This window comes from Amphibalanus amphitrite, unplaced genomic scaffold (genome assembly GCF_019059575.1).
Source record: "Amphibalanus amphitrite isolate SeventyFive unplaced genomic scaffold, NRLGWU_Aamphi_draft 000985F_arrow, whole genome shotgun sequence".
In the NCBI taxonomy this organism is placed as follows: Eukaryota; Metazoa; Arthropoda; class Thecostraca; order Balanomorpha; family Balanidae; genus Amphibalanus; species Amphibalanus amphitrite.
The window spans coordinates 51488-75156 of NW_024882479.1; the positions used below are offsets into that span (position 1 = coordinate 51488).

At 49.0% G+C, this 23669-nt stretch overlaps 1 protein-coding gene across 1 annotated transcript in view; it reads left to right on the forward strand.

The window, feature by feature from the left end:
* The first annotated feature begins 16878 nt into the window (after window positions 1-16878).
* Window positions 16879-23669, forward strand: part of LOC122368882 — a 34226-nt gene continuing 27435 nt past the window's right edge. Inside the window, exons 1-3 of the mRNA XM_043343192.1 lie at window positions 16879-16967; window positions 22714-23042; window positions 23409-23629. Of these exons, the coding sequence (XP_043199127.1) occupies window positions 22714-23042; window positions 23409-23629 (550 nt within the window). The 5' untranslated portion in view covers window positions 16879-16967. The remainder of the gene's footprint in view (window positions 16968-22713; window positions 23043-23408; window positions 23630-23669) is intronic.

Consider the following 23669-nt stretch of genomic DNA (forward strand, 5'->3'; position numbering starts at 1 on the left):
ATATTGACGACGGTCTCATCTCTGTACCAGACGCCGGAACACAGACACCGACATGTTATCCATCCACGTCACGAGAGTCAGAGAAGTGACCAGAAGAGGAATACATTCAGTGGTAAGTTCGTTTTTTGACCCACTGGGCCTGGTGTCTCCTTTCATCTTGAGAGGGAAATTGCTACTGAGGGAGCTGTGTCGTGAGGGCTGCGGATGGGAGCTGGTAGAATAGGCACCTAGTAGAATGGCGGTTTATTTGTAGAAATTGATTTGAACGGCCGTTACAGAAAGGTAAGCGATTCAAGTTTAACCCGCGCCCCGGACTGGGGTCCTATATTTCCACGCACTGCTGGTGCGGTGTCATAACCCTCGCCGGCCGGGGGTGGATGGGGTGCCGCCCCCCCCCCCCCAAATCGTTTTTTTTCACGATAGCTCCGATTTCCGAACACGCTGGCGATGGAGAGCTGAAACTGAGGATAGGTGACCTTTGACTCAAGTGGCATCTTTAGACACCAACTGCATTTTCGGGTCAGGCAAGGTCACTGACCTATGACGTCACAAAGGAACCTCTGCACGGTCTTCAGATGTCGGAAATTCGCAACGTCCTCAGTGCCAGAGAAGCTTCCACAGGAAGATGAGCATAGTAGCCAAGGCCCATAGAAGCCATTAAGAGTCTCACAACTTGTATTACTTTGATTTTTCCTAAAGGCCACATGAGATCAGGTCGGTCACGTGACGTCACTATTAGAAGTCAACGGGGGAAAAACTGCTGTTTTGGCACCGGAAACGATCTCAAACTATTCCAACCACACGGAATCGTAATTTTATGCACTCCTTGCAAGTTTCGATACTTCACTTTTGCATTGTTTACCTTGCGTGACGTCATTTACGACACCACTAAGGTCATTAGAGTTTTTTGTCACTACCTCCTGATCAAATTGAGCTAGCGAGTCGGAAAGCCACCAATGGACTCGGGAAGACCTGCCGAATCGAATAATATGCGAATGACATCCCTCGACCAAGTTCGTGACCTGGGGGCTCTGATCTGACGGTGACCCGAAGTCAACAGCTTAGGTTGACCTCACCCAAACCAAACAAGAAGTACACCATTCGACGCGTCTGAGCAAGGCGAACACGATGAGCCTGTCAAAAATCGCAGCTCCGTGGCCATTTTTGGCGAAGTTATTTGCAAAAAAAACGAACCCGTACCCTGGGCCACTTTTTTCAAATTAGTTATTCACTAGGGTGACCCGCGTGCTCCGCAACGCGAAAAGGGGCATTTTTGATCGGCGGGTGTTTGGTTGTTCTTGTGTCGGTTGGGTTATCCATCCATTTCGGTCGATTGCTTTTTGACGGCTAAACGATTTGGCTTGGAAATAATATCCATCGCATCGAGGTGCCCGTGTTTGATAAGCATGCTTTCTACTTCAGAACCTGTCATTATAGTTCAGTGAACCCAAGGCCCTAAAACATAAGGTTGGACGAAGTTTTCTACCAAAAATGTACTAGAATAGCGTACGAGTCAAAGCTATTTTCGCTTGTTTGTGACATATTTGTTCAAGCAAGCTTTTTCGCTTGTTTGTTGTCACAAACAAGCTTTTAGTCACACCGGCCGGCGCACATTCTGCACGGACAACTCTAGCCAGCGGCCTATCGTGATTTGTGATATTGGGTGTAAGGTGTTGTTAAAAACCAGAACGGTCTTTTTTATCGTGAACTGTAAACTGTCTCGCATAGCAATACACAGACAATGTCAACAGCTTTTTCTGTAATAAATCATTATTTCGAAGTTAACCCTCGCCCGCACATGCCATTTTCCCATCCTAGAACGCACATGGGGGGGGGGGGGGTGGTTGCCACGACCCCGCGCCATTTCGTTCCTGTTGGAGATAGAGCTTAGCGGTAAAGACCAAAAAGATTCTTTGGGAAGAGACGAATCCAATGATACCCAGTTTTACCTTCTCAGGTCAGTCATTGACCTTCCAGGTCAGGTCAAACTAAAAAATGTTGCTGTTTTGGGTCACCGTTGGATATCAAGTGCGCTGCTTATCATATACCGATAACGATGCTGTTTTCTGATGCCAAGCCAGCTAGAACCTCTTTCTCACACTACCCGACCAGGTTTTTGCTGCTGAGGTCATTTCAGGTCAAGTTAGGTCAAGGTCAATTATATGTGTTTGTATGTCTGTGTGTGTCTGTGTGTATACTGATGTGTGCACCGATTGTTTATGTGTCCATATTACATGAAATCATGATCTGAGAAGCTTTTACCAAAAATGCAGTCAAAAAACTTCACAAAAAGTAAATTCCGCTTGCCTAAAACGCAATTATCTTAGATGACCTAGGTTGACCTTGACCTTGACCTTGACATCTGTACATCGTCGAACAACATGTTCCATGATGGGTGGGAGGTAAGACTGGTAAAAAAGGCCGAAATCAAGGTGTCAAAAGCTCACAAGGCCCATAGCCAACGCAAGATGTCGAGAATTGGCCATTTGGGTCATGACATGACCTGAAAAACAAGGTCATATCTCCGAAACCAAAGATCACAGAAACTTGAAATTGTCAGTGGACATCAAGAAAGGATAGAGGAGCAGCTATACGAAAAATCAGCCTTCTAGCTCTAAAAATGTTGAGTGCAGAGCAGAAAGACTACCTGGGGGGGTGGCAACCACCCCCCCCCCCCCATGTGCGGGCGAGGGTTAAGTAACCAGTTGCTATAAAGTCAATAAGCAAACACTTATTTTCTATATAAAAGCCTAGCTATTACAGTCCAACTCTAGTTGAATAATCAAGTAGCTACTAAATTTTCCAGATGTGACACATATTGCGCACTTCAGACAAGTGCGTTGCTAACAGGGGCGGATCCAGGAAAACTCCAAGGGGAGGGTCATGAATCGAAGTGGTGCCCCTACCTATACCCAAAATTAAAAACTCAACGGATTTCGTCCACTTAATTTTGGTGGTGCCCCCATTTTTTTTTTTTTAGTCAGTATCTTAACTCTTACCCACAACCACATTTACCAATTGTAAGCAAGTATATATGAATGTGTTATGTGTATATATGTTGTGGACGCTGAGTAGTGAGTACTTACCAGGAACGTTATCAGGTAAGCGAATCGTTGTCAGTCCGACGAACTTGACCCTGGCGTCTAAAGGGTCTGTCCTTGACACTTCAGGCTTGTCAGGGGCACCAAAGTCCTTCCAGGGACACCACAAACCTGTCAGGGGCACCTACGGCCTTGTAGGGGCGCCACAGGCCCGCCAGGAAGCAGGGGCACCACAGGCCTGCCAGGAAGCAGGGGCACCACAGGTCTAGCAAGTATACACGACAGGCCTGTCAGGGGCACAACGGGCCTGTTGGGCCCATGAGCACCCCTAGGGGCAGGGGCACCACAGTCCTTCCAGGGGCACCGCAGGCCTGTGAGGGGCACCAGCGGCCTAGCAGGGGCACCAGTCAACACAGGCCTGCCAGGGGGGCACCACAGACCTGCCAGGGGCACCAGAGGCCTGTCAGGAGCACCACCGACCTCGCAGGGGTAACTTGGGCCTGTCAGGGGGCACCACGGGCCTGTCGAGAGGCACTTCAGGCTTTTCAGGGGCACCATAGTCCTCTCCGGCCGCAGGGGTAGCAGGGGCACCAGAGGCCTGCCAGGGGCACTACAGGCCTAGCAAGGGCACCACTGTTCTATCAGGGGCACCACGAGCCTGTCATAGCCAGGCATCTCAGGCTTGTCAAGGCCCAGGGGCACCACAGGTCTGTGAGGGGCACCAGCGACCTAGCAGGGGCACCAGTCAACACAGGTCTGCCAGGGGCGCCACAGACCTGCCAGGGGCACCACAGACCTGCCAGGGGCACCAGAGGCCTGCCAGGGGCACCACAGGCCTAACAAGGGCACCACGGGCCTGTCAGGGGCACCTCAGGCTTGTCAGGGCCCAGGGACACCACAGTCCTTCCAAGGGCACCGCAAGCCTGTCAGGGGCACCAGAGGCCTGCCAGGGGCACCACAGTCCTTCCAGGGGCATTACAAGCCTGTCAGGGGCACCAGAGGCCTAGCAAGGGCACCACAGGCCTGCCATGGACACTGGCGGTCGCAGCCGCTAGCAAAAGGGGGGGGGGCCAAAGTCACACTCGCGCACTGGCGGTCGCAGCCGCTGGCAAAAGGGGGGGCCAAAGTCACACTCGCGGGACATAACATTTATCCGTCACCAGAGGGAGGGGGGGGGGGGTGATCGGCTAATTTGTTTACGCCCACGAGGCGCCGAAAAAGTTGGCATTACTTATGCTTCATCCACCTCATTCTTGCGTGAAATCTGTAAGCTCACCATCACCAGTTCCATTTCCCGTCCGACGGTGTTTCCACCGGTCGGGCCACTGCACCATGGCGACGGATCGGTGTAGCATATACTGGAAGGTCGGGCACGCGGATTCATGACCTTACCACTATGTATAAAACAATTCGGAAAAGTACAGATACCTCTTGCTTTGAACAAGCATGTGAAACCCAGAGAGCATTTTCAAACCATGACATTTACCCATATAGATGTGTAGCGGCGGGAGAAAGTAGGTACACCGACCTCTGGAGACCCCCGGCCCAACAGGTTCTTGGTTTTCAAAATTGGCATCTGAGGGCCGCGCGCGACTGCGGGGCTTCGCAACGGCTCTATTGGGGCTCGGCTCACTCAACCTGTCTTATAGTCCTACTGCTAAAAAGACTGGCCCTGAGCCCTAAGGACTTCATCAGTCTCTGCCAGCCCCACACACCGGCTCATGGGGTCCCGACGTCGAAATATGAGGGAATCTGCGCGGGACCATCAGGACGTAAAGTAATCTGGATCAGGACCAACGTAAGGCTGTGCAGGAGTCTGTGTGAGCCCTGTGATCTTCAGAAGCCCACCCATGTATGTTTTCACTTAGAGGCCAGTTTAGGGCCCTCAGAGACCAGTACAGGGCCTGCAGACTGCAAAGGCCAGTAGTTTGAGACCATCAGAGACCGAGTTGGGCTCTCAGAGGCTAATGTGGGTTCTTACTCATTACAGGCCAACATGGGGCCCTCAGAGGTCAGCGTGGGGCCCTAAGAGACCGGCATGAGCCGTCGTTGGACCCCAGAGGCCAGCAGAGGGCCCTCAAAGGCCAAGATGGGCCCTCCTCAGAGGCCAATGCAGGCCCTTAGAGGCCGGCATCGGGTCTTCAGCAGCCAGTGCGGGGCCCTCATTGGCACCTAAATGTTCGTCTTGGGACACCAGTCAGAGACAGCAACAAGGCGGCACAAGGCCATCAGAGACCGGTGTGAGACCCTCAGACGCTGGTTGGGGCCCCTGAGGCCGGTTAGGGGCCCTCATATGCCAGATGTGGGGCCTCAGAGGTCGATGTGGGCTCTTAGCGGTCAACGTGGGCGCTTGACTGCCACAGAAGTTCCATCAGAGGTCAGTGTAGGACGCTCAAAGACCGGTGTGGGAGCTATATTATAGCTGGGCGTGTTTTTTAGCCTCGTGACGATCGAATCAGGGCCAGGGCCCCATACACCTAAGGGGGCCCATCGGTTGCTTGAGGGGGGGGGGGCAAATGATATGACGGCCCCCTTTATGTGCCTTGGGGGGGGCATGGCCCTGATGCCCCCCCCCCTAGCGACCGCCACTGTGTACACATTACATAGGTACAGGCCTCTGAGATTACATACTAGCTCATGCAAACTCTATGCAGGCCCCGGAGGTCCCACGCTAATCCTTAAGAAACCAAGCCGGCATACGGCGTCACCACCGGGCTTCTGAGGTGCCCAGCACCAACCCATGAGGTCTTATTTGTCGTAGAGCCACGCTCATTTGGCAGGGCCCACCCGCCACTGGCGAAGAGGGTCTCATGCAAGCCATTGCTGGGCTTACGAGAGCCTCAAGTAAACCCACGCTGATATTCCATATAAGATCCGGCCATACTCGTGAACTGGTGCCAGCGACGCTGACCGCCAAATTGACAGAATGCGAAACTGAGCCCACTCATGAGTGAAATTTACGTCCTTTGATGGCGCAAGAGAGAAAATGAAACATACAAAAAGCTTTTCTAGGACTTTTGTTCGATCTGAAAGGTGGGGCCAAAAGATAGTATGGCCCCACCTTTCAGCACCAAAGGGGGGGCCATGGCCCCCGTGGCCCCCCCCCCCCTGGGACCGCCTATGGCCATGGACACCACAGGCCTGCCAGGGGCACCACCGGCCTTGCAGGGGCGCCTCAGGCCTGTCAGGGGCACCACGTGCCTGCCGGGGACACTTCAGGCTTGTCAGGGGCGTTACAGTCCTGTCAGGGCCCAGGGGCACCAGGCCCGTGGTGTCCCTGCTAGGCCTGTGGTGCCCCTGGCGGTCCTGTGGTGCCCCTGTCAGGACTGTGATACCCCTGATAGGCCGGTGGTGCCCCTGGCAGGTCTTTGGGCCCCCGGGCCTCAAGGGGGGGGCCATGACCCATGTGACCCCCCCCTTGGATCCGCCCCTGGTTGCTAAGGCGTTGCTAAGGACTCTTTCGCATGTTTTGCTGCGTGTTTTTTGTTATGAAGTGAGGGAAGTGAGATAGACAGGCTTTTTGATATTTTTCTGGTTTTCTAGGACCGTCGCAAATTATTTAACTTCACATACTTTTCTTTGCTTTTTTATCCGAGGCTTTTTCAATAATTGGTAGATTCTATCGTGGAAATAAAAGGGCCAGCAGGCCACATGGGTAAATGCAAGTCGACTGATAGTGAAATAAAAGGTAGAAGTGTCTGTTCCATTAGAAATTTAATGTGATGTGATGAAACATGAAGCAACAGGATCAGACGCAAGAACCACCAATTAAGAACCCAGAACCAGCAAGCGCTATGCCATCAAGAGCAGCCATGGTAACGTTTGATTAGCTTTCAGAAAACCTTGGAACTAGACGCCAGACGGTGAGCAATCAAGAGATCTTACAAGACCAGTAGTTACTTGAAGACGAGAGCCGCCTGGAAAATCAGTAGATTCTTCAATGGCAACACATTTCAACATCTATCTAGCAATGATTTGCACCAGCGAGGTGCTATCATTTTGTTCTGTGTCTGTATCCCTAACTGCTCAAAAAATATTTGTCAATAAATAAACAAACAAATAATGCGTCTTTTTAAGTCCTCCAAGTGGCAAGGGATGAATAATAGAAGGTACCTAATTAATTGCCATCTATTCATTCAATTCATAAATCATAGGCAATTCAGGGCATCGATCGGCAGCGCCCTTACTGCATGGCACTGCGGATCGTCCATGGGTTTCTTGATGACTCTGACTCTGACTCAGACTTTCAAAAATCAACTCTGACTTTGATTTCAAATGTCGGCTCTGACCGACTCCGACTCTACAGCCCTAGCAGGTCTGCGCAGGCAATGGATTTTTGGTGACTCCGACTCCGACTCTGGCTTTCAAAATCGACTCTGACTCTGACTCTGGTCAGAACTGTCGACTCGGACCAACTACAACTCCGACTACGGAACCCTGAAAGGTCTGCGGAGGGGATCGAATTTCGGTGACTGACTCAGACTCCAGGCTTTTAAAATCTACTCTGACTCAGACTCGACGACTCAGGTCAGAACTGTCAACTCCGACCGACATCATGACTCCGACTCCGGAGTCCTACTGGCAGCTATCACGCCAGGGAGCTGCAAATAATATGTTCCGTGGCGGTTTATGGCATTAAAGTCGATAATGCGGCTGAATCGCACTATGAAACACCCTTATTGGCTGCAAGAACCATGAAAGTTAGCGCATCACCACTGGAAAACGTGACAAGATATCGATTAATTGGCTCTGGATTTGGATAAATAACATGTTGATGATCATATTTTAGCACACATTTACATTAGCATCTATCTCAAGGTTGCCCTCCAGGCGGCTCTAAACTATGGCAATTTCCCTATCTTCAACATGTAAATGCCCTCGGGCGTCCTTGTGGTGACGTAGGCATGAGAGTGCCAGTTTGGTAGGAACTAGACTTCGACGCCCCCTGAGTGAACCTGTAAAATGTGTTTTATAAGTTAGGTGCGTAGTTTTATGACAAATGGAAGCCGTAGATAATTTTCGCTAAAAATGGTTTTGCGGAGGTTTGAAACATTTACATTTTTTAAGAATACTGTTGCTTGTCATGCAAACGTGATAACTGGATCTTGGAGAGAATTGAATGTTCTTTCCAATGATAGTATTTTCAATTGCCAAACGTATTAGGTTAAGCAGCAAAATCCGTGTAATTATCTATTTCCACATTATGGTCAAATGCAATTGTCTTTAGCGATTTATTCCACCTTATTTTAATCAATTAGTTTTTCATAATTTTTCCATGAGAGGCGGTACATTTTTATTGCTAATAGGCGCTGTTTCAACTCGCTCCGTCTGACGGTCACCTGAAATCAATATAAATTCCAAAATCCGTCCAAAACGTCCATTTTTCAAAAGAAAGTGCCCTCTCCGGTGCACGTGGCGCGTGCCAACCCCTGCACCGCACACTGTTCGATAGCCCGTTCGATTCTCTACACGACGCTGTTTTCCCCGTGCCGGTCTGGCTCACGGTTACCGAGATATTGCACCGGGACCGGACCCGTGTCGGGCAAATTTGGCTGTTTTCGCCCGATTTCGCACGCCGATTTATACATGCAAAGTCTATGACGCGAATTTGCACTTTTTGGCCACGCGCCACGCGCTCGCTATCAATCCGATCGAGCTGAGACCCCTCAAAGGCACGTTGTCCATCCTTGTTCTATAAGTTGCACAAATTTCAGCGCGCTGGGTGCAACAGTCTGACCTGTAACCCGCGCTACGTAACACCATGTCGCGACCTCGGTAACAGTCAGAAACTACGTCACCACAAATAGTAATATAGATCTCGCATTTAAACACTGCAACAGACGAACACTGAAACAGACAGACACTGAGTTTGTTAGGCATACGCATAACGATTGTATTGGAATATTCAATGTCTGAACCCATTGAACATAATATGCTTATACTCATTGTCTGCTGTGTTCATAAAAACCATACGAATTCATAGATATTGTTTCGTCTTTCCACGATGAATGATGAACAAGATGAATTACAGCCGGCTGATCCTGTCTCTTTGGTGTGTGTTTCCAGATTGTCCTGATCTCATGGCCGGCAGCCTGGAGCCCCTCACCAGGTGCACTGAGCTGGAGCGGCTGTCAATCACCGCCGCCGACCTCCCGCGACTGAGGGGGCAGCTGCCGGAGGGTCTCAGACTCCTCAATGTCAGAGGTGAGATAACGCAGATCACACATGAAATGCCGGTAGGTGCAAATAGACAGCGGAGACGGCAAATGGACGACCGAATCAGCCTCAACTAGCAAGTTTCACCGTTGATCGTGTATATTATTGTGGTGAGAGGGGAAGTGATTCAATGCATGCACTTCGATAGTGTTCATGCTTGTGCAGGCATAGGTATGCGTGGAATATTAGTGTAACGTTACGGGGTGATTTTAAGTTGAGGTAAAATAGACATAGTGCAACCAATAAGAGTAGTACATATAAGTAGTTTCATAGACTATTGTATTACGCATATACTTATCGCATATACGTATTATGTTCATATTCACATTCTACATATGACTGCTGGTGCTAAAAAATTGCTGTGCGGCCGCTCGGCTATGTCTGTGCTGGCTGTGTCAGCGTCTGACACTCTGGTGTCAATGGTGCAGCGGGGAGCTGGCGGCAGCTCTGTCCGACTGCAGTCAGCTGACACAGCTCTTTCCAACAGGGCGGCAGGTGACGGAGGAGCCGAGGTGGCCGGAATGGTGCCCGTCGGATGGTCTGTCAGTGTCGCTCCACGGGGTGGCTGCCGACACCATCAGTCACCTGGCTGACCTGGAACGGGCGGTCACAGGACTGGAGATATACGGTGAGCAGCGGCAGCACGGACAGACCGCTGATATATGTATGTACGAGATCAGCGAATGGCGGACACCGAGTAACGGTGTGCCGTTGTCGGACCTTATGGAGACAGGTGTGATACATAGCCAATGTGCTTTGTGAAACAATGAAGCCAATTGAGCTCCAAAATGGAGGAGGAGGACTGTACAATCAGTGACATATTCACTCATAGTTGAACATACATGTTGCGATTGTAATGCAATGTTCATTGCACTTCAATGCATTGGCTGAACTGATTGCATATCCATAGATAACATCAACATTCATGTTATCACGTTCATTCATTCATGTTATCACATTCATTCATGTTTACCTATATGGCATGTCATATAGAACCACTGTTATACCATGGCTTACGGTGTCCATAAAACCATGCGAATTCATAGCTATTTCGTTTTTTCCATATATCGACATGTATTGCAGTCCGCTGCTGATCCTGTCTGTATGTGTGTCTGTGTGTTTTCCAGACTGTTCTGATCTCACGGCCGGCAGCCTGGAGCCCCTCACCAGGTGCCCTAGGCTGCGGGAACTCACCCTGTCCGGCGGCGTCACTGACACCGTGAGCCTGGAGCCCCTCACCAGGTGCCCTAAGCTGGGGTATCTCACCCTGTTCGGCGGCGTCCCTGACACCGTGAGCCTGGAGCCCCTCACCAGGTGCCCTAAGCTGTGGTTTCTCACCCTGTCCGGCGGCGTCCCTGACACCGTGAGCCTGGAGCCCCTCACCAGGTGCCCTTGGCTGCGGGATCTCACCCTGTCCGGCGGCGTCCCTGACGCCGTGCTGGACAGTCTCAGCGGCTGCCCCAGGCTGTGGGACCTTACACTGGGGGACCGCCAGCGGCCGGCAGAGACGGCCTTCACAGCAGCAGCGGTCAGCAGGTCAGTCAGCAGACACTGGCGAGGGGTGTCCTTTCAGACACTGACACTGACACTGACACACTGACACTGACACTGACACTGGCACACTGACACTGGCACACTGACACTGGCACACTGACACTGGCACACTGGTACTGACACACTGACACTGAAACACTGATAGTAACACACTGACACTGACACATTGACACTGACACCAACACACCGACACTGAAATACTGACACTGACAATGACTCGTACGGCCGGCCGGCTGGTGCCGCTGTGTTTGTGTGTGACGGCTCTGCTGCTCTGCTCTGTTACAGACTGGTGAAGTCGTGTCGGAAGCTGTACCATCTGTACCTTCACTGCACGGCAGACACCGTCCGGGCCGTGCTTACCGCCCTGAAGGAGGCGGACCTGCGCCGGGACAGTGATGGCCTGCCCCGCACCATCTGGCTCATTGTCCCCGGTAGGTGAGAGGGCGCCGCGCGCCGCGCCTCTGACCAGTCAGTCCCTCACAACAGACGCTGCACGGCACCACCGGCCTCTCAAACACACACTCGACCACCGCCGCAGGCCACGTCACGGACGGTGACTTGACGCGTCACGGCCACCACGGCCGACGGTGACGTCACGTCAGCCGTCTGTCCTGTGTGTGACGTCACTGTTCGGCGGTGTGTGGACATGGCTGTACCGCTGTCTGTGTGTCTGTCTGTGTGTGACGTGTCCACCTCAGACGTGTCTCTGCTCTGTCCACAGAGGAGCTGTACGATCAGCTGAAGAGCCAGGAAGGCGATGGGGTCAAAGTGGGGAAGTGGTAGTATTGATGCGCTGCACTACCGACCGTGCAGTGATGAGCTGACTGCAGAGAGGCCGAGCCAGTCGGCCGGGGTCGCCAGCTGACTGCTGCCGTGTGTGCTGCACCAGCCGGCACTGAGAGCGGCGCCGGTCAGCCGGCGCACGGCCCCTGTGTCCGCTGTAGTGTAGTCATGTAGCTGTAGTAGGTACACCTTTTTGCGTTGTTCGATGGCCAATCAGCAAAACCCATTCGTCCGATCAGCACATAGGTGACGCCAGTGAGAGGCATTCTGGCAAAACCTTCAGCATATGGGCAAAACGGAATGCTGATCCCACTCCACAGCTCGTCAGTTGGTATTACCTTCGCTATTCGCCATAACTGATTGAGTTCCGGCAAAACCTTTGACGATTTGGATAAATGCTTCGTCATTCGTTAATATAAGAGATGTATTAACTTTTGTACCTAACTATTGCACAAGTCAACTAATGTAAAGTTTATATTTATAGCTTTTTTTCTCGAACGATATTACGCAAAAAACGCACGCAGAAAACGCATAGTGTAGCCAGGCCTTTAGGCTGTGCTGAATATCACACATGAAGTGTGTCTTATGGTGATCAATGTGTCACCTAGCCCGGTGCAGTGCGGCACAGCCTACCACTGCAGGCAGCTGATTGCCCGCTGAGAAACGGTGCATCGTTCTGCCGTCAACTGTAGACTGTACAGTGTGTATTAGTTATATTACAGCTGTATGGACACAGCACGGGTACGGATCCCTGTCACCATACCATCGACTGGTGGATACAGGACACGGTCTAGTATCCAGCGGTGCGATACAGCCGGTGCACACTGGGCCGGGGGTCCGGGAAAGTGCTAGAAATTATTTGTGATTGAGTTGTTGATCTCAGTGACAAGCAAACATGCTAAAAACGAAGTGGGGCTGCTTAACCCTCGCCGGACCTATTGTCGGACCCCCCACCCCCTCGGCCGGCCGAGGGGGGGGAGGGTTGGTACGACCCCTTTTTGCCGTTTCGCCCCTAATGGAGCTAGAGCCTCGCGGAAAAAACAAGCATGTGCGCCGTTTCAAGGCGGAACGATTGATACCCGATTTTAAGGCCCAAGGTCAACCGGTAACCTCTGAGGTGAAGTCAAAAAGCCCAAGGTAGAGTTTTGTTTTTGGCAAATAATTTCGCAAAAAATGGCCGCAGAGCAGCGATTTTGGCACCATCGTGTTCGCCTGGCTCAAGTGCGTCGAATGGTATACTTTTTGTTCGGGTGAGGTCAACTTAAGGTATTGACCTCGAGTCAAGGTCAGTTCAGAGCCCATCAGGCCACGAACTTAATCGAAGGAGGTCGTATCGCATATCATTCGATTCGGGAGGTCTTCCCGAGTCCATTGATGACTTTCCCGAGTCGCTGGCTCAATTTGATCATGAGTTATTGACGAGAAACTCCTATGACCGGTGTGACGTCATAAATGACGTCACGGAAGGTCAAAAATGCAAAAGTAAAGCATCGGATCTTGCAAGGAGTGCACGAAATCACGATTCCGTGTGCTTGAGATAGTTTGAAATCATTCCATGCGCAAAAACAACAGTTTCCTTATTTCCCCATTCACTTTTAATGGTGAGGTCACGTGACCTCGAAGGGTAGCAGGCATTAGCAAAAATTGCGAGTAGGGCATGACAGAAAGATGATTGGTGGTTTGTATGGCATGGCCATTTTTAGCGGCTCGAAATAACATTTCTCAAAAAGTCTACCTAAAGAGCAAGTTGTTGTTGATTATCACTGACTTGTGTTTAGGGGTTAATAATGACTGAATTTTTTAGTTTGGCCCAGAAATGTTGACAACATTGTGTGCGTTGATCAATTCTGAGCTCAGGGACATATATTTTATTTAGATTATAAGCGTTTGTTTTTCACAACTTCCAGCGTTTTAAAGAGCGCCGGGCCTTCAGTAGAGCGGCGAGGTGACAATTGCCCCTACATCATGTGGTTTACTGGCGCATATCTCGAAAAGTAGCAGGGAAAAGCAGCAAAGCACCTATATGGAACAAAAGATGAGTAATCAGAGGCTAGTATAAAAAGTTCATTTTTAGCCGCCCGAAATAACGTTTTTATAAAAGTCTAATTAAAAAATTGGATATAATTTTAAATTACGTCTTGCAGCTGCTTGCAAACAGCTAGCTTATCTTGCAGAAAAGCGATGCAATATGTCAGAATGATGTTGGCACAGTGAACAACAGTGCCCTGAACTAGTCTGACAGCAAATTTCGTTCAAAACGACGATTGGTCAACTAAAAAATTACCACTAAAATTCATCATTAAAATCGGTAAATGTGGTGGCCTATAGAGAGCCTAAATTGTCTTGTGTTTGATGACAACTGACGACCTCAATTTTGACCTTAGGGCAAAACTAGCATCGGAATCGTATTCTTCGATCAATTCGGGATTAAATGATACCTATTTTGTTCATATTGCGGACAGTCAGTTTGGGGGAATTTCTAGCGCTTTTTCAGGCTGCCGGCCTACAGTGCGGTGGTCGTTATTTCTTTTAGAAGGCTGGATACCGCCGGTGGACACTATTTCTTTTAGAAGGCTGGATACCGCCAGTTGCCGCTATTATTTTACTGAAGGCTGGATACCCCAGTGGCCATTATCACTTTTAGAAGGCTACATACCGCCAGTGGCCGCTATTATTTTTCTGAAGGCTGGATACCCCCAGTGGCCATTATCACTTTTAGAAGCCTACATACCGCCAGTGGCCGCTATTATTTTACTGAAGGCTGGATACCCCCAGTGACCATTATCACTTTTAGAAGGCTACATACCGACAGTGGCCATTATCACTTTTAGAAGGCTGCATACCGCCGGTGGACACTATTATTTTGCTGAAGGCTGGATACCGCCAGTGCGGGCCATTATCACTTTTAGAAGGCTGGATGTCGCCAGTGGCCCTATCACATATGTAGAGGGGAAGCGTCCAATAGGGCCTTTCGGTCGTTTTCTCAATTAGGTACTCACCAGGGTTGTGCCTGACTCATGAGTCGAGTCAGAAATTTGACTCAACTCTGACTTAAATGAGTCAGATTTGAGTCGAGTCGGATAAATTGTTGAGCTGTTGAGTTGAGTCAGAGTTGAGTCGGACAAAAATATTAAGGCGTTGAGTTGAGTCAGAGTTGAGTCAGTAAAATAACTTTTGACATTGAGTTGAGTCAAACATTTAGAAACATGAGTCAGCTGACTCAACTTTCCAGAAACAAGCTTTTCATCCCCCCCCCCCCGCTTAACAACTTCGCCCTGGCTCTGCTGCCGGACTTTTTCACCCCCCCCCCCCCCCGCTCAACATCTTTTTTTCATTGAGCCGCTTGAGTCATGAGTCGAGTCAAGGGAAAAATCAGCTCCTTGTTTGAGTCAGAGTTGAGTCAGGGCTTTCTGAGGTTGAATGATGAGTCGAGTCGGCAATTTTTTTTTGAGTCGAGCACAACCCTGGTACTCACCTCTAAAAAGTGGTGAATAGTGACGTAACGTTTATCACTCAGTTCTAATCAATACCCTTACCTCAAAACGTTCGTGGTCCGACCATCGACCTTTGAAATTATGGATTGTTTTAAGACAATATTCGACAAGAATGGTGATTCTCCGCATATAGCGCATATGATTTGTACGTGCACTTCACTTTTGCAAGAAGAAGTGAGCCAAAAAAGGAATGAAGTTTGCCCTCTAGCTTATTGTAGCGTCAAGGTCATTCAATTTTGATGAACTTTAGGTCTTGATGAGCACCTTTTCGAAGTTAAAACTCTTGGGTATGTATACATTCAGGAATTTTGTGTGATGCTCCAAATTTGGACGGCCGCGGTGGTCAGCGGTCAAGTGATGACTATCAGTTTACTATACCAGAACTAGTGTCCCCCCCGCTCCACGGCCTTGAGTGCCGCCATTTCCAATGAGTTGCCCCACCCCAAACGTGCCGCTGGATCCGCCACTGCCATCAATTGAAGTAGGGGAGAGTGGGGTAATTTGGCCGCGTTTTTTATAAAACGATATAACTTGAAATTGACGACACGTTTCTGCATTTTCTCAACGCTGGCAGGCATTCATTTTACTTTACTGAACAGTGAACTTGAAATGATAGAGTAATTACTTATATTGAAATTGTGACGCATTACAAAGGTCTGCAAGGCGGCCAAATTGCCCCACTAGCAGGGTTATTTGGCCGGGGGTGTGGGGCAATTTGGCCGGTGTTAGTTTGCGGTCGGGATTCTCTGCTACTATTGCGAGTCAGCTTCAGATTCAGCAATGACGTGTGTCCTATGACGCATTTGCCGCATTTTGGAGGCTGGCTCAGGGGTCACAGGGGTCAAAATAACCAAATTAGCGGCTCTAGATGCGATCACAGTTTTTTACGAATAACTTTTGAAGTAATCAAGCTAGGCCAAAACTTCGAGTACCATCGTAATTCTCTCGTCAGTCCGCATCGAAAGATAAGGTCAAAGGTTGACCTCAGGTCACGTTGCATCAGGTCGCTTGACCTCAAAGTCACGTGATTTCAAGGTCATCATGCATATCATTCGATGCGCTTTGGCGAGCTGAACAGAATGAGACCATTTGTGCGGCTGTACCATTTTTTTGTAAGGATTTATTAGCAAAAAACGTTTGGTAACCTTTGATGACGTCACATGCTCTTACAGCTGACCAATCGGAATTAAGGCATCAAAGTAGTCAAAGTTGGTCATGAATCATGTCATTTATGGTACAATTGACCATGGAAATTGGGCCGTCCCAGCATAGTGACCCTGAGCGCACCGGCCAAGTTGCCCCGCTAGTCCCGGCCAAATTACCCCATATTGCCATTCTGAAATTTTTGTCTATAAAGTCATCACGGCTATACGGAATTAGATAAAATTGCTCTTGGAACTGCTGAACACCCCCAAGAATGGCGCTATAATGTCTGAATTCGTTTTTAGCCCAAATACTACATGTTATACAACTTTGTAAACAGAAGTAAAAGTTACCATTTTCTAATAAAATTAACGTTTTATTAATTTTGAATAAAACTACGAGGGGCAAAGTTTTGACATTTGTCCTCCAGTTATTTCTACCCATGACAAATGAATAGAGACTAGAGTTATTTCACTCACTTTTATTAGACATCGTACAGGTGGGGGCGGCCAATTTACACCACCGGCCAAATTACCCCACTCTCCCCTATTCACGCTCGTCCCAGCCGGTCCACTGATACCTTATCGGTGCAGAGATACCGTATCGGCTACAGTCAATGTCACGAGCCCCGCACAGGGTGTCGATAGGGACAACACCGGCATTGAGGCCCCGGGCGTCGGACGGTGTGACCTAGAGAGGAGCGGTCTTCTGACCTCGTGTGACCCACCGAGACAAGGTATAGTGGCCTGGAGAGGAGCGGTCTAACTACCCCGTGTGTGACCTACCGAGACAAGATATAGTGACCTGGAGAGGAGCGGTCTAACGAACCTGTGTGACCCACCAAGACAAGGTATACTGACCCGGAGGGGAGCGGTCTGCTGAGACCTCGGAACCAGCGAGACATTACATTCAGCATGTTTTTAAGCATAAGTCATTTTCATAATGATAAGGCATTCACTATTATCAACTCAGTTTTGAACGATGCATTGGGGAAGGTCGGGTCGGGTCAGGTCAGGTCAGGTCAACCGGTAGGCGTCACCCCGCTACCGTGTTTACCTGTTTACTGCCACTGACAGATGCATAACCTGCTGCATCGGCACCGAAACTATACATTCATAAGCTGTGAAACTTAAAAGTCAACTGAAGTCATATACAGGCAATGGCCTTTACACACATCCATGCATATGATTCCACGATGTAGCATTTCACGTTGACGTGTTTGCATGTTTCTCATAAAAAGAAAAACGCAGAAAAAATACACCGTATGCTGAATCGCAATACTAGCTGACATTTGACAAAATATCGAGAAGAAGGTATGTGGTCAGAGGTCATCTGAGTCAGGGTCATTAGCTTATAATAGTAATTAGTATATTAATTAACTCGAGAGAAGTAAAGAGCAGGGAGAGCTGGGACGCGGGGAGTCTTGTTCACTGGAAATCGCTGTACAGGTAATCTTTGAATACTTGCAACATCCGGGTGTCCGATAAAGAAAAACAATATCGACTCGGCACTTTGTATCTAGTCGAGGCACGTCACAACCAAACGGTTATATTTTCCTGTTGCATATAAGATATATGCAACCGGAACTCGTATAGGAGATGATGAAGATATAAGATTGGTGATAAAGAAATTCTGCTTTTTTTAATTATACTCTACCTAATATTCAGCAACTTAAAGTGTTTAAGTCGCTCACCACCGGTATCCAGTGGCGCGGGAACTTCTGTCAGACTGGGGGGGGGGGGGGCATAATAGAGATCAACCTAGGGTACCCCCAAATCTAGTTTTCTCACCGGTTTAGGACACTTATTTTTCAGACTTTGGCCTTTTCAACAAAAAAAAAAACGAAAAAAAGCAAAAAAGTGAGGTATTCCGTCTCAGCTGAGTGAAGAAACTACCGTTTTGGCAACCTGGAGTAAAGATTTTAATCTGCCAAATGAGTTGCCGAGCTGGATTTTTCACTTACATGCTTTCTTTCTTTGTGACCCATAACCCCTAATTTGGGGAGGACAAGCTGCCCAACGTTTCCTGGCCTCATGAAAAGTTGTGGGGCACCGCCACCACGGCCGCAGAGTTGTGGGGGCAAGCTTCCCCCACTGCCCCATCCTCCGGTTCCCGCGCCTATGTATGAATCTATGAAATTTTGTTGGTAGATATCCGATTTCGATTCCTCCAGCTGGGGGGAGGCTCAAATACATTACGAGCCCGCCCCCCGGCCGAAAAGCTGGAGGGGGGGGGGGGCTCAGCCCCCGCTAGCCCCCCCCCCCCCGGTTCCCGCGCCACTGCCGGTATCTGTCAAGTTATATGACTGTTATCTGTTATCTGTATGACAAGTTATCTGTAAAGTAAGTTATCTGTAAGTGACGGGGTATACTGAGGTAGATCAATGAGCGCCCGATAGGTGAGCCCCAGCGGCGCCGGTATCAAGGTCCTATATACCCCGCCGGTATCCGCCTGAGGCGGTGGACGGGGTCAACGGAGAGTTATGACAGCACGACCTATGGCCGGTCTCCTTGCTAACTGTTTCGGCCCAGCTGTTAGGCTGTGGTGACGCCTATTTCATGCAGGAGTAGTTTACACCGTAGATAATAGGCACTACCGTTAGCGTACGATTCGTGTATGATACAGGTCACAACATCGCTTCTATGGTCATCAACATCAACAGAGTAGTTTTTTCGGGTCCCCGCGTAGCGGAACTCACACCAATGCTTTCAAGAACTACTGCACCTTTTTGCGTTAGCTTTTGACTACATATTAGACAAAACATTTGTACACATTCACCATAAAGGTGGCGCTACAAATGGGCGGTTGGTCACAAATAAACACCATTGTGCAAAACTATTCGGTGGTCCTCCTCTACAACTCGACATTGAGCGGATGGCTCAACATTGTGCAAAAACAAATCGTCAATGGTCGAAACTATTCGTCATATGCCGAGCTCGAAGCTGGCTCGCTCAATGGCGAAGTCTGGAGAAGTGTCAAACTGTTTTGTAGATCGCTCATTTCAGTGTTCAATCTGTTTTGCTAAATGGCCGAAATGAAACACGCAACGCCGGAATAGTTGTGCTCAATGCCGATTGTCGAAATGGCTACTCAAAGAGTTATGGCGAATGGTTGAATTCAAATGCAAAAAAGGTGTAATTAGTTTCACAGATTACAGATGGTTTGTTTGTCATTGTCTCTTTCTTCTGATTATCTGGAAGCCTAGGATAGGTACAGCCCACCGCTAAAGTAATGAAGGGTTTCACCAATCTCAACGGTTGGCTTTGACTGGCGATTGTTTAACCCTATTAGTGGCAGGCTCCTGGCTACCCCCTATTAGTGGCAGGGGGGGGGGCTGTTTACGACCCCCCCTTGATATCTCGAGATCTAACGGGCCGATTTTCAAAATTCAAACGGCATTCGATTTCCCTCAACGTGATCTACATTTCTAAAAAATAAAAATTAAAAAATGTCAATAGGGGGGGTAGAGGGGGGTAAAAACGGGCAAATTGCAGATACATTTTAGACTGTTTATCACGGCCAGGTTGCTGAACCAATCTTAACGCAACTTTTGCCGATCGATAGAGAATGAATCAGGAATTCACATGGATCCTAAAAATATGCATTTTCAAAAATCATAGGCGGATACAGATCATTGAGATTGGGGGTACACAAAAAGTATAGTAAAAAAGGTTTTTGTTGGTACTGTTTCTAAAAAGGGTGGTAATGGTCTTGTTATGTTATAATTTTCTTATGAGAGAACGACTAAAATTGTATTGGTAATGCATAGGCGGTGTCAGGGCACCTATGTTGGGAGGTAAAACATAACCCCCCTTTTTGGACGCCTGGATCCGCCTATTATAGCAAAAACGTGTCAAAAGAGGATGCACAATAACTGTATATGTTATCACATGATACCTTTTATTCACTGTTCGTAAAACTGGTGCAGCATCGTGATCTTCGCCCAAATGACTCGCTTCACGAATAGGACCCCCCAATTCCCAGTGCTCTGGAGCCGCCCCTGGTAAAGTTATGAACTTGAAATTTTCAGGGAATGTGCCCAATTTAGTTTTAGGAAAATTCAAAAAATTTCAGCATCGTAGCTTCAGCGGTTTCGGAGATATTCCCGAAAAACCTGAGGGGTGGATAAAAACAACCCCCCCCCCTGCCACTAATAGGGTTAACCCGCGAGTTGCTGGGGGGGGGGGCGTTAAACGCCCCCACTTTTTTCGCCGGGCCAGGGCATAAAAACAGCGCGCCGCAGGCGCGCCAAATTTTGCGTACCTGTAGGGAATTAATTGAAGTGTATTGTGACAAAGTTTCAAAAAAATCGGTCGGAAAAATTTTGAGATATCGAGGTTTTAGTGACGTCATGATTTTTGAGTTTTCGACCAAAAACGGCATATGTTCAAAAAATCATATAAAATCAAAGAATAGACATACAGACATGCCGTAAACGCCATTAGACTGCCAATACCATGAACAATCAAATGGCTATCTTCGATTATTGATTATCGTTCCGCATTTTCCAAAATCTTGAACTGAATGTTGGCAGTTTCACGTGACTACTTCACGACCATGATACATGCATTTCTTAAATTGAACTTTTTGAGCCAAACACGTACACATATGATAAAATGAATGTCACCATCGTGTTCTACGCCCCAAATTACCCTTAACACATGTGTCACAGGCTGCGAATATCAGTTTTGATTTTCGGGGATATTTGCCTACCCGGTTGACCTGACCTTGACCCTGAGGCCTGACCTATGCTTGACTGACCCCTACATGGAGCAGACACTCTTGTAGGCCTTATACGATGGATTGTGCACCGTTTTGACAGAGTTTATGACGAGAGGCGCCTATTGCGAAGTCCTGAAGTCCATGCTACTGAAAACCCGATTTCAGGTGTTTGACCTGACCTTGACCCGACCTGTGACCTCAAAATTCAGTTTTAAAGTACTCATCTGAAACGTCTCGTCGCGTTCTTTTGTTTGCCGCTTCGTGCGTTTCGCTGCGCCTATTGGTTCTCGAGTTATCGGCTGGGGGCGTTTAACGCCCCCCCCCCCCCCCAGCAAACGGTGGGCGGTGAAATACCCCAGCAACTGCCGGGTTAACCCGCGCCCGGCTGGGGGTCCTGGATTTCCACGCCCTGCTGGGGGGGGGGGTGTTTGAACACCCCCCCCTTCTAACTCGGCTCCTGGGCCACGTAGCGATACGCGGAAGGCGGCGTTCGAAAGAGCGCCAAAAATAATGACGAAATCACTTTGGTCACTTTTTTGGTCAGGTCAAAGGTCAGGTCACCAGAGGTCATTGAAGGCAAAATTTCGTCGATTTTCAGGTCGAATGTCGACAATTTCCAGGAAGCCTACGCATAACTCGGGAACCAATAAAGCTACAGCGCCGCGGAAAAGCGCATTCGATAGCCCTATTAACGCCCTTTCTGATTAATTCTCTCAGATTTGACCTAACGTCAACGGTTTTGCCTGCAGGGGGCAAAAACTGCAAAAATAGCCGATTTTTTTCGGAAACAGTTTTTCTGCAATAACTTTTGACCCAAGCCTTGTACGAGCTTACTTTTACCGGCATCGTAATCCTCTCGTCAAGACGCATCGAATGAACTATAACTTGACCTTGAAAGGTCAACTTGAAAATTTGACCTCAGGTCAAGGTCATGACCTGACCGGAAAGGGTCATGTTGCATATCAGTCGATCCGTATCGTCGAGCTAAGCATATCTAAGGCGTTTTTACCGCTCTAGCATGCCTCTATCAAAAGTTATTTGCGAAAAACTGGTAGACACCATTCGTGACCTGAGATGACCTCAGGGTCATAAATAGGGGTCACGGACACCATTTTCATGTTCAGTGTGTCTAAACCACTTGTAAGTCAGTGTTTGGGAGTGTTTGTAATGTCTTCCGCCCAAAAGAGGCGCATTTCAATTTTCTCCCATTGACTTATAATGGAGAGGTCGCAAAATTGACCTGACCTTAGGTCATCGATATCAAAATTCTGAGATATACATTTTGTACATGCTATTGCTCTTAGCAATCGCTGAAAGTTTCAAAGCGATCGGTCACTCGGTGTAGCTATGACAGACATTGAAACTTTTTATGAGGTGAGGTCACTTCAAGTGACCTGGTGACCTGACCTTGAATGACCTTGGTCTGAAATTTTCACAACATGTGTAGAATTGATGTATGATAAGGTGTACCAAAAACGGCGGCGCTCCGCGCTGCCGTTTTTGAGATATTGGCGAAAAACCACAAGGGGGGGTGTTCAAACACCCCCCCCAGCAGGGCGCGGGTTAATGCGGAGTGATCGAAAATAAGATGTCAGTAGCTAAAGTTGCAGCTGCAAGGGTGACGATACATATAAGCTACATTCAAAGTTTTATTGTAGTCTGGTAAATCGTTCCTAAGCTTCAGAAGCAGAACATACCCATGACTGAAACCCCACATTACTTCTGCTGTGGACTGTACCTACTTATCATTTGTGTTCCAGATGGACTTAGAAGATCTGTGCGGAGAGCTGGCTGCTCTTCGTGAAGAGGTTGGTGGTTTGAACGGAGAAGTGGCCACACTGAAGGGAGACAACGCCGTACTGAAGGGAGACAACGCCACACTGAAGGGAGAAGTGACCACACTGAAGGGAGACAACGCCGCACTGAAGGGAGACAACGCCACACTGCGTCAGGAGGTGGTCCATCTACGTGAAGATGTGGTCCGCCTGCGACAGGCTGTCCTCGAGGAGCGCACCACTCGCCAGGTCGTCGTGGAGGAGCTGCGGCAGGAGGTCCGCCGGCGAGCGGCGCCATCCGGCCGTTCCCAGGGGTGAGACTGGGAGGCAGCAGGGATGGCACTGGGGGGGGGGGGGGGGGGGCAAAGATAAGGGTAAACATTAGAGTCAGCCGCCTTTGGCTGCAAGGGATGACACTTGGTGTAGACAGTTTGTCGGTAATAGTCAACCCGGTTGTGTAGACAGTTTGTTAGAGTCAACCTGGTTGTGTGGGCATTTTGTCTGTAAGAACCAACCCGGTTGTGTAGGTATGCAGTTTGTCTGTAAGACACTGGATGGGCTTACGTGGGCGCCAATGATACGGTGCTGTCTCGGTAAAATGAAGACATCTTGAAATTATCGCCTTATGACTGACCTTAGATGACGTCTTACTACGTCACTCTGACGTCATTTCACCACAGTGACGGCGAAGAGGTGGTCTCACTGAAGGCCGACACCTGTGACAAGTGTGACGCCACCACCAGTTGTGACGTCACCCCAACTACGGAGGAGATGGGGCCGGCGTCCGGTGAGCGTAGGCCGCCTGCGGCTTGCGGTACCAACATTTACCACCTTGACTACAAGCTGCTGAAGATGGTGCTGAGCAAGATGGACTGCTGGGACATGTTCCGCGCCAGACGGGGTGAGTGCCCTGGCGACTGCTGAGGTCGTGTTGCACAGTA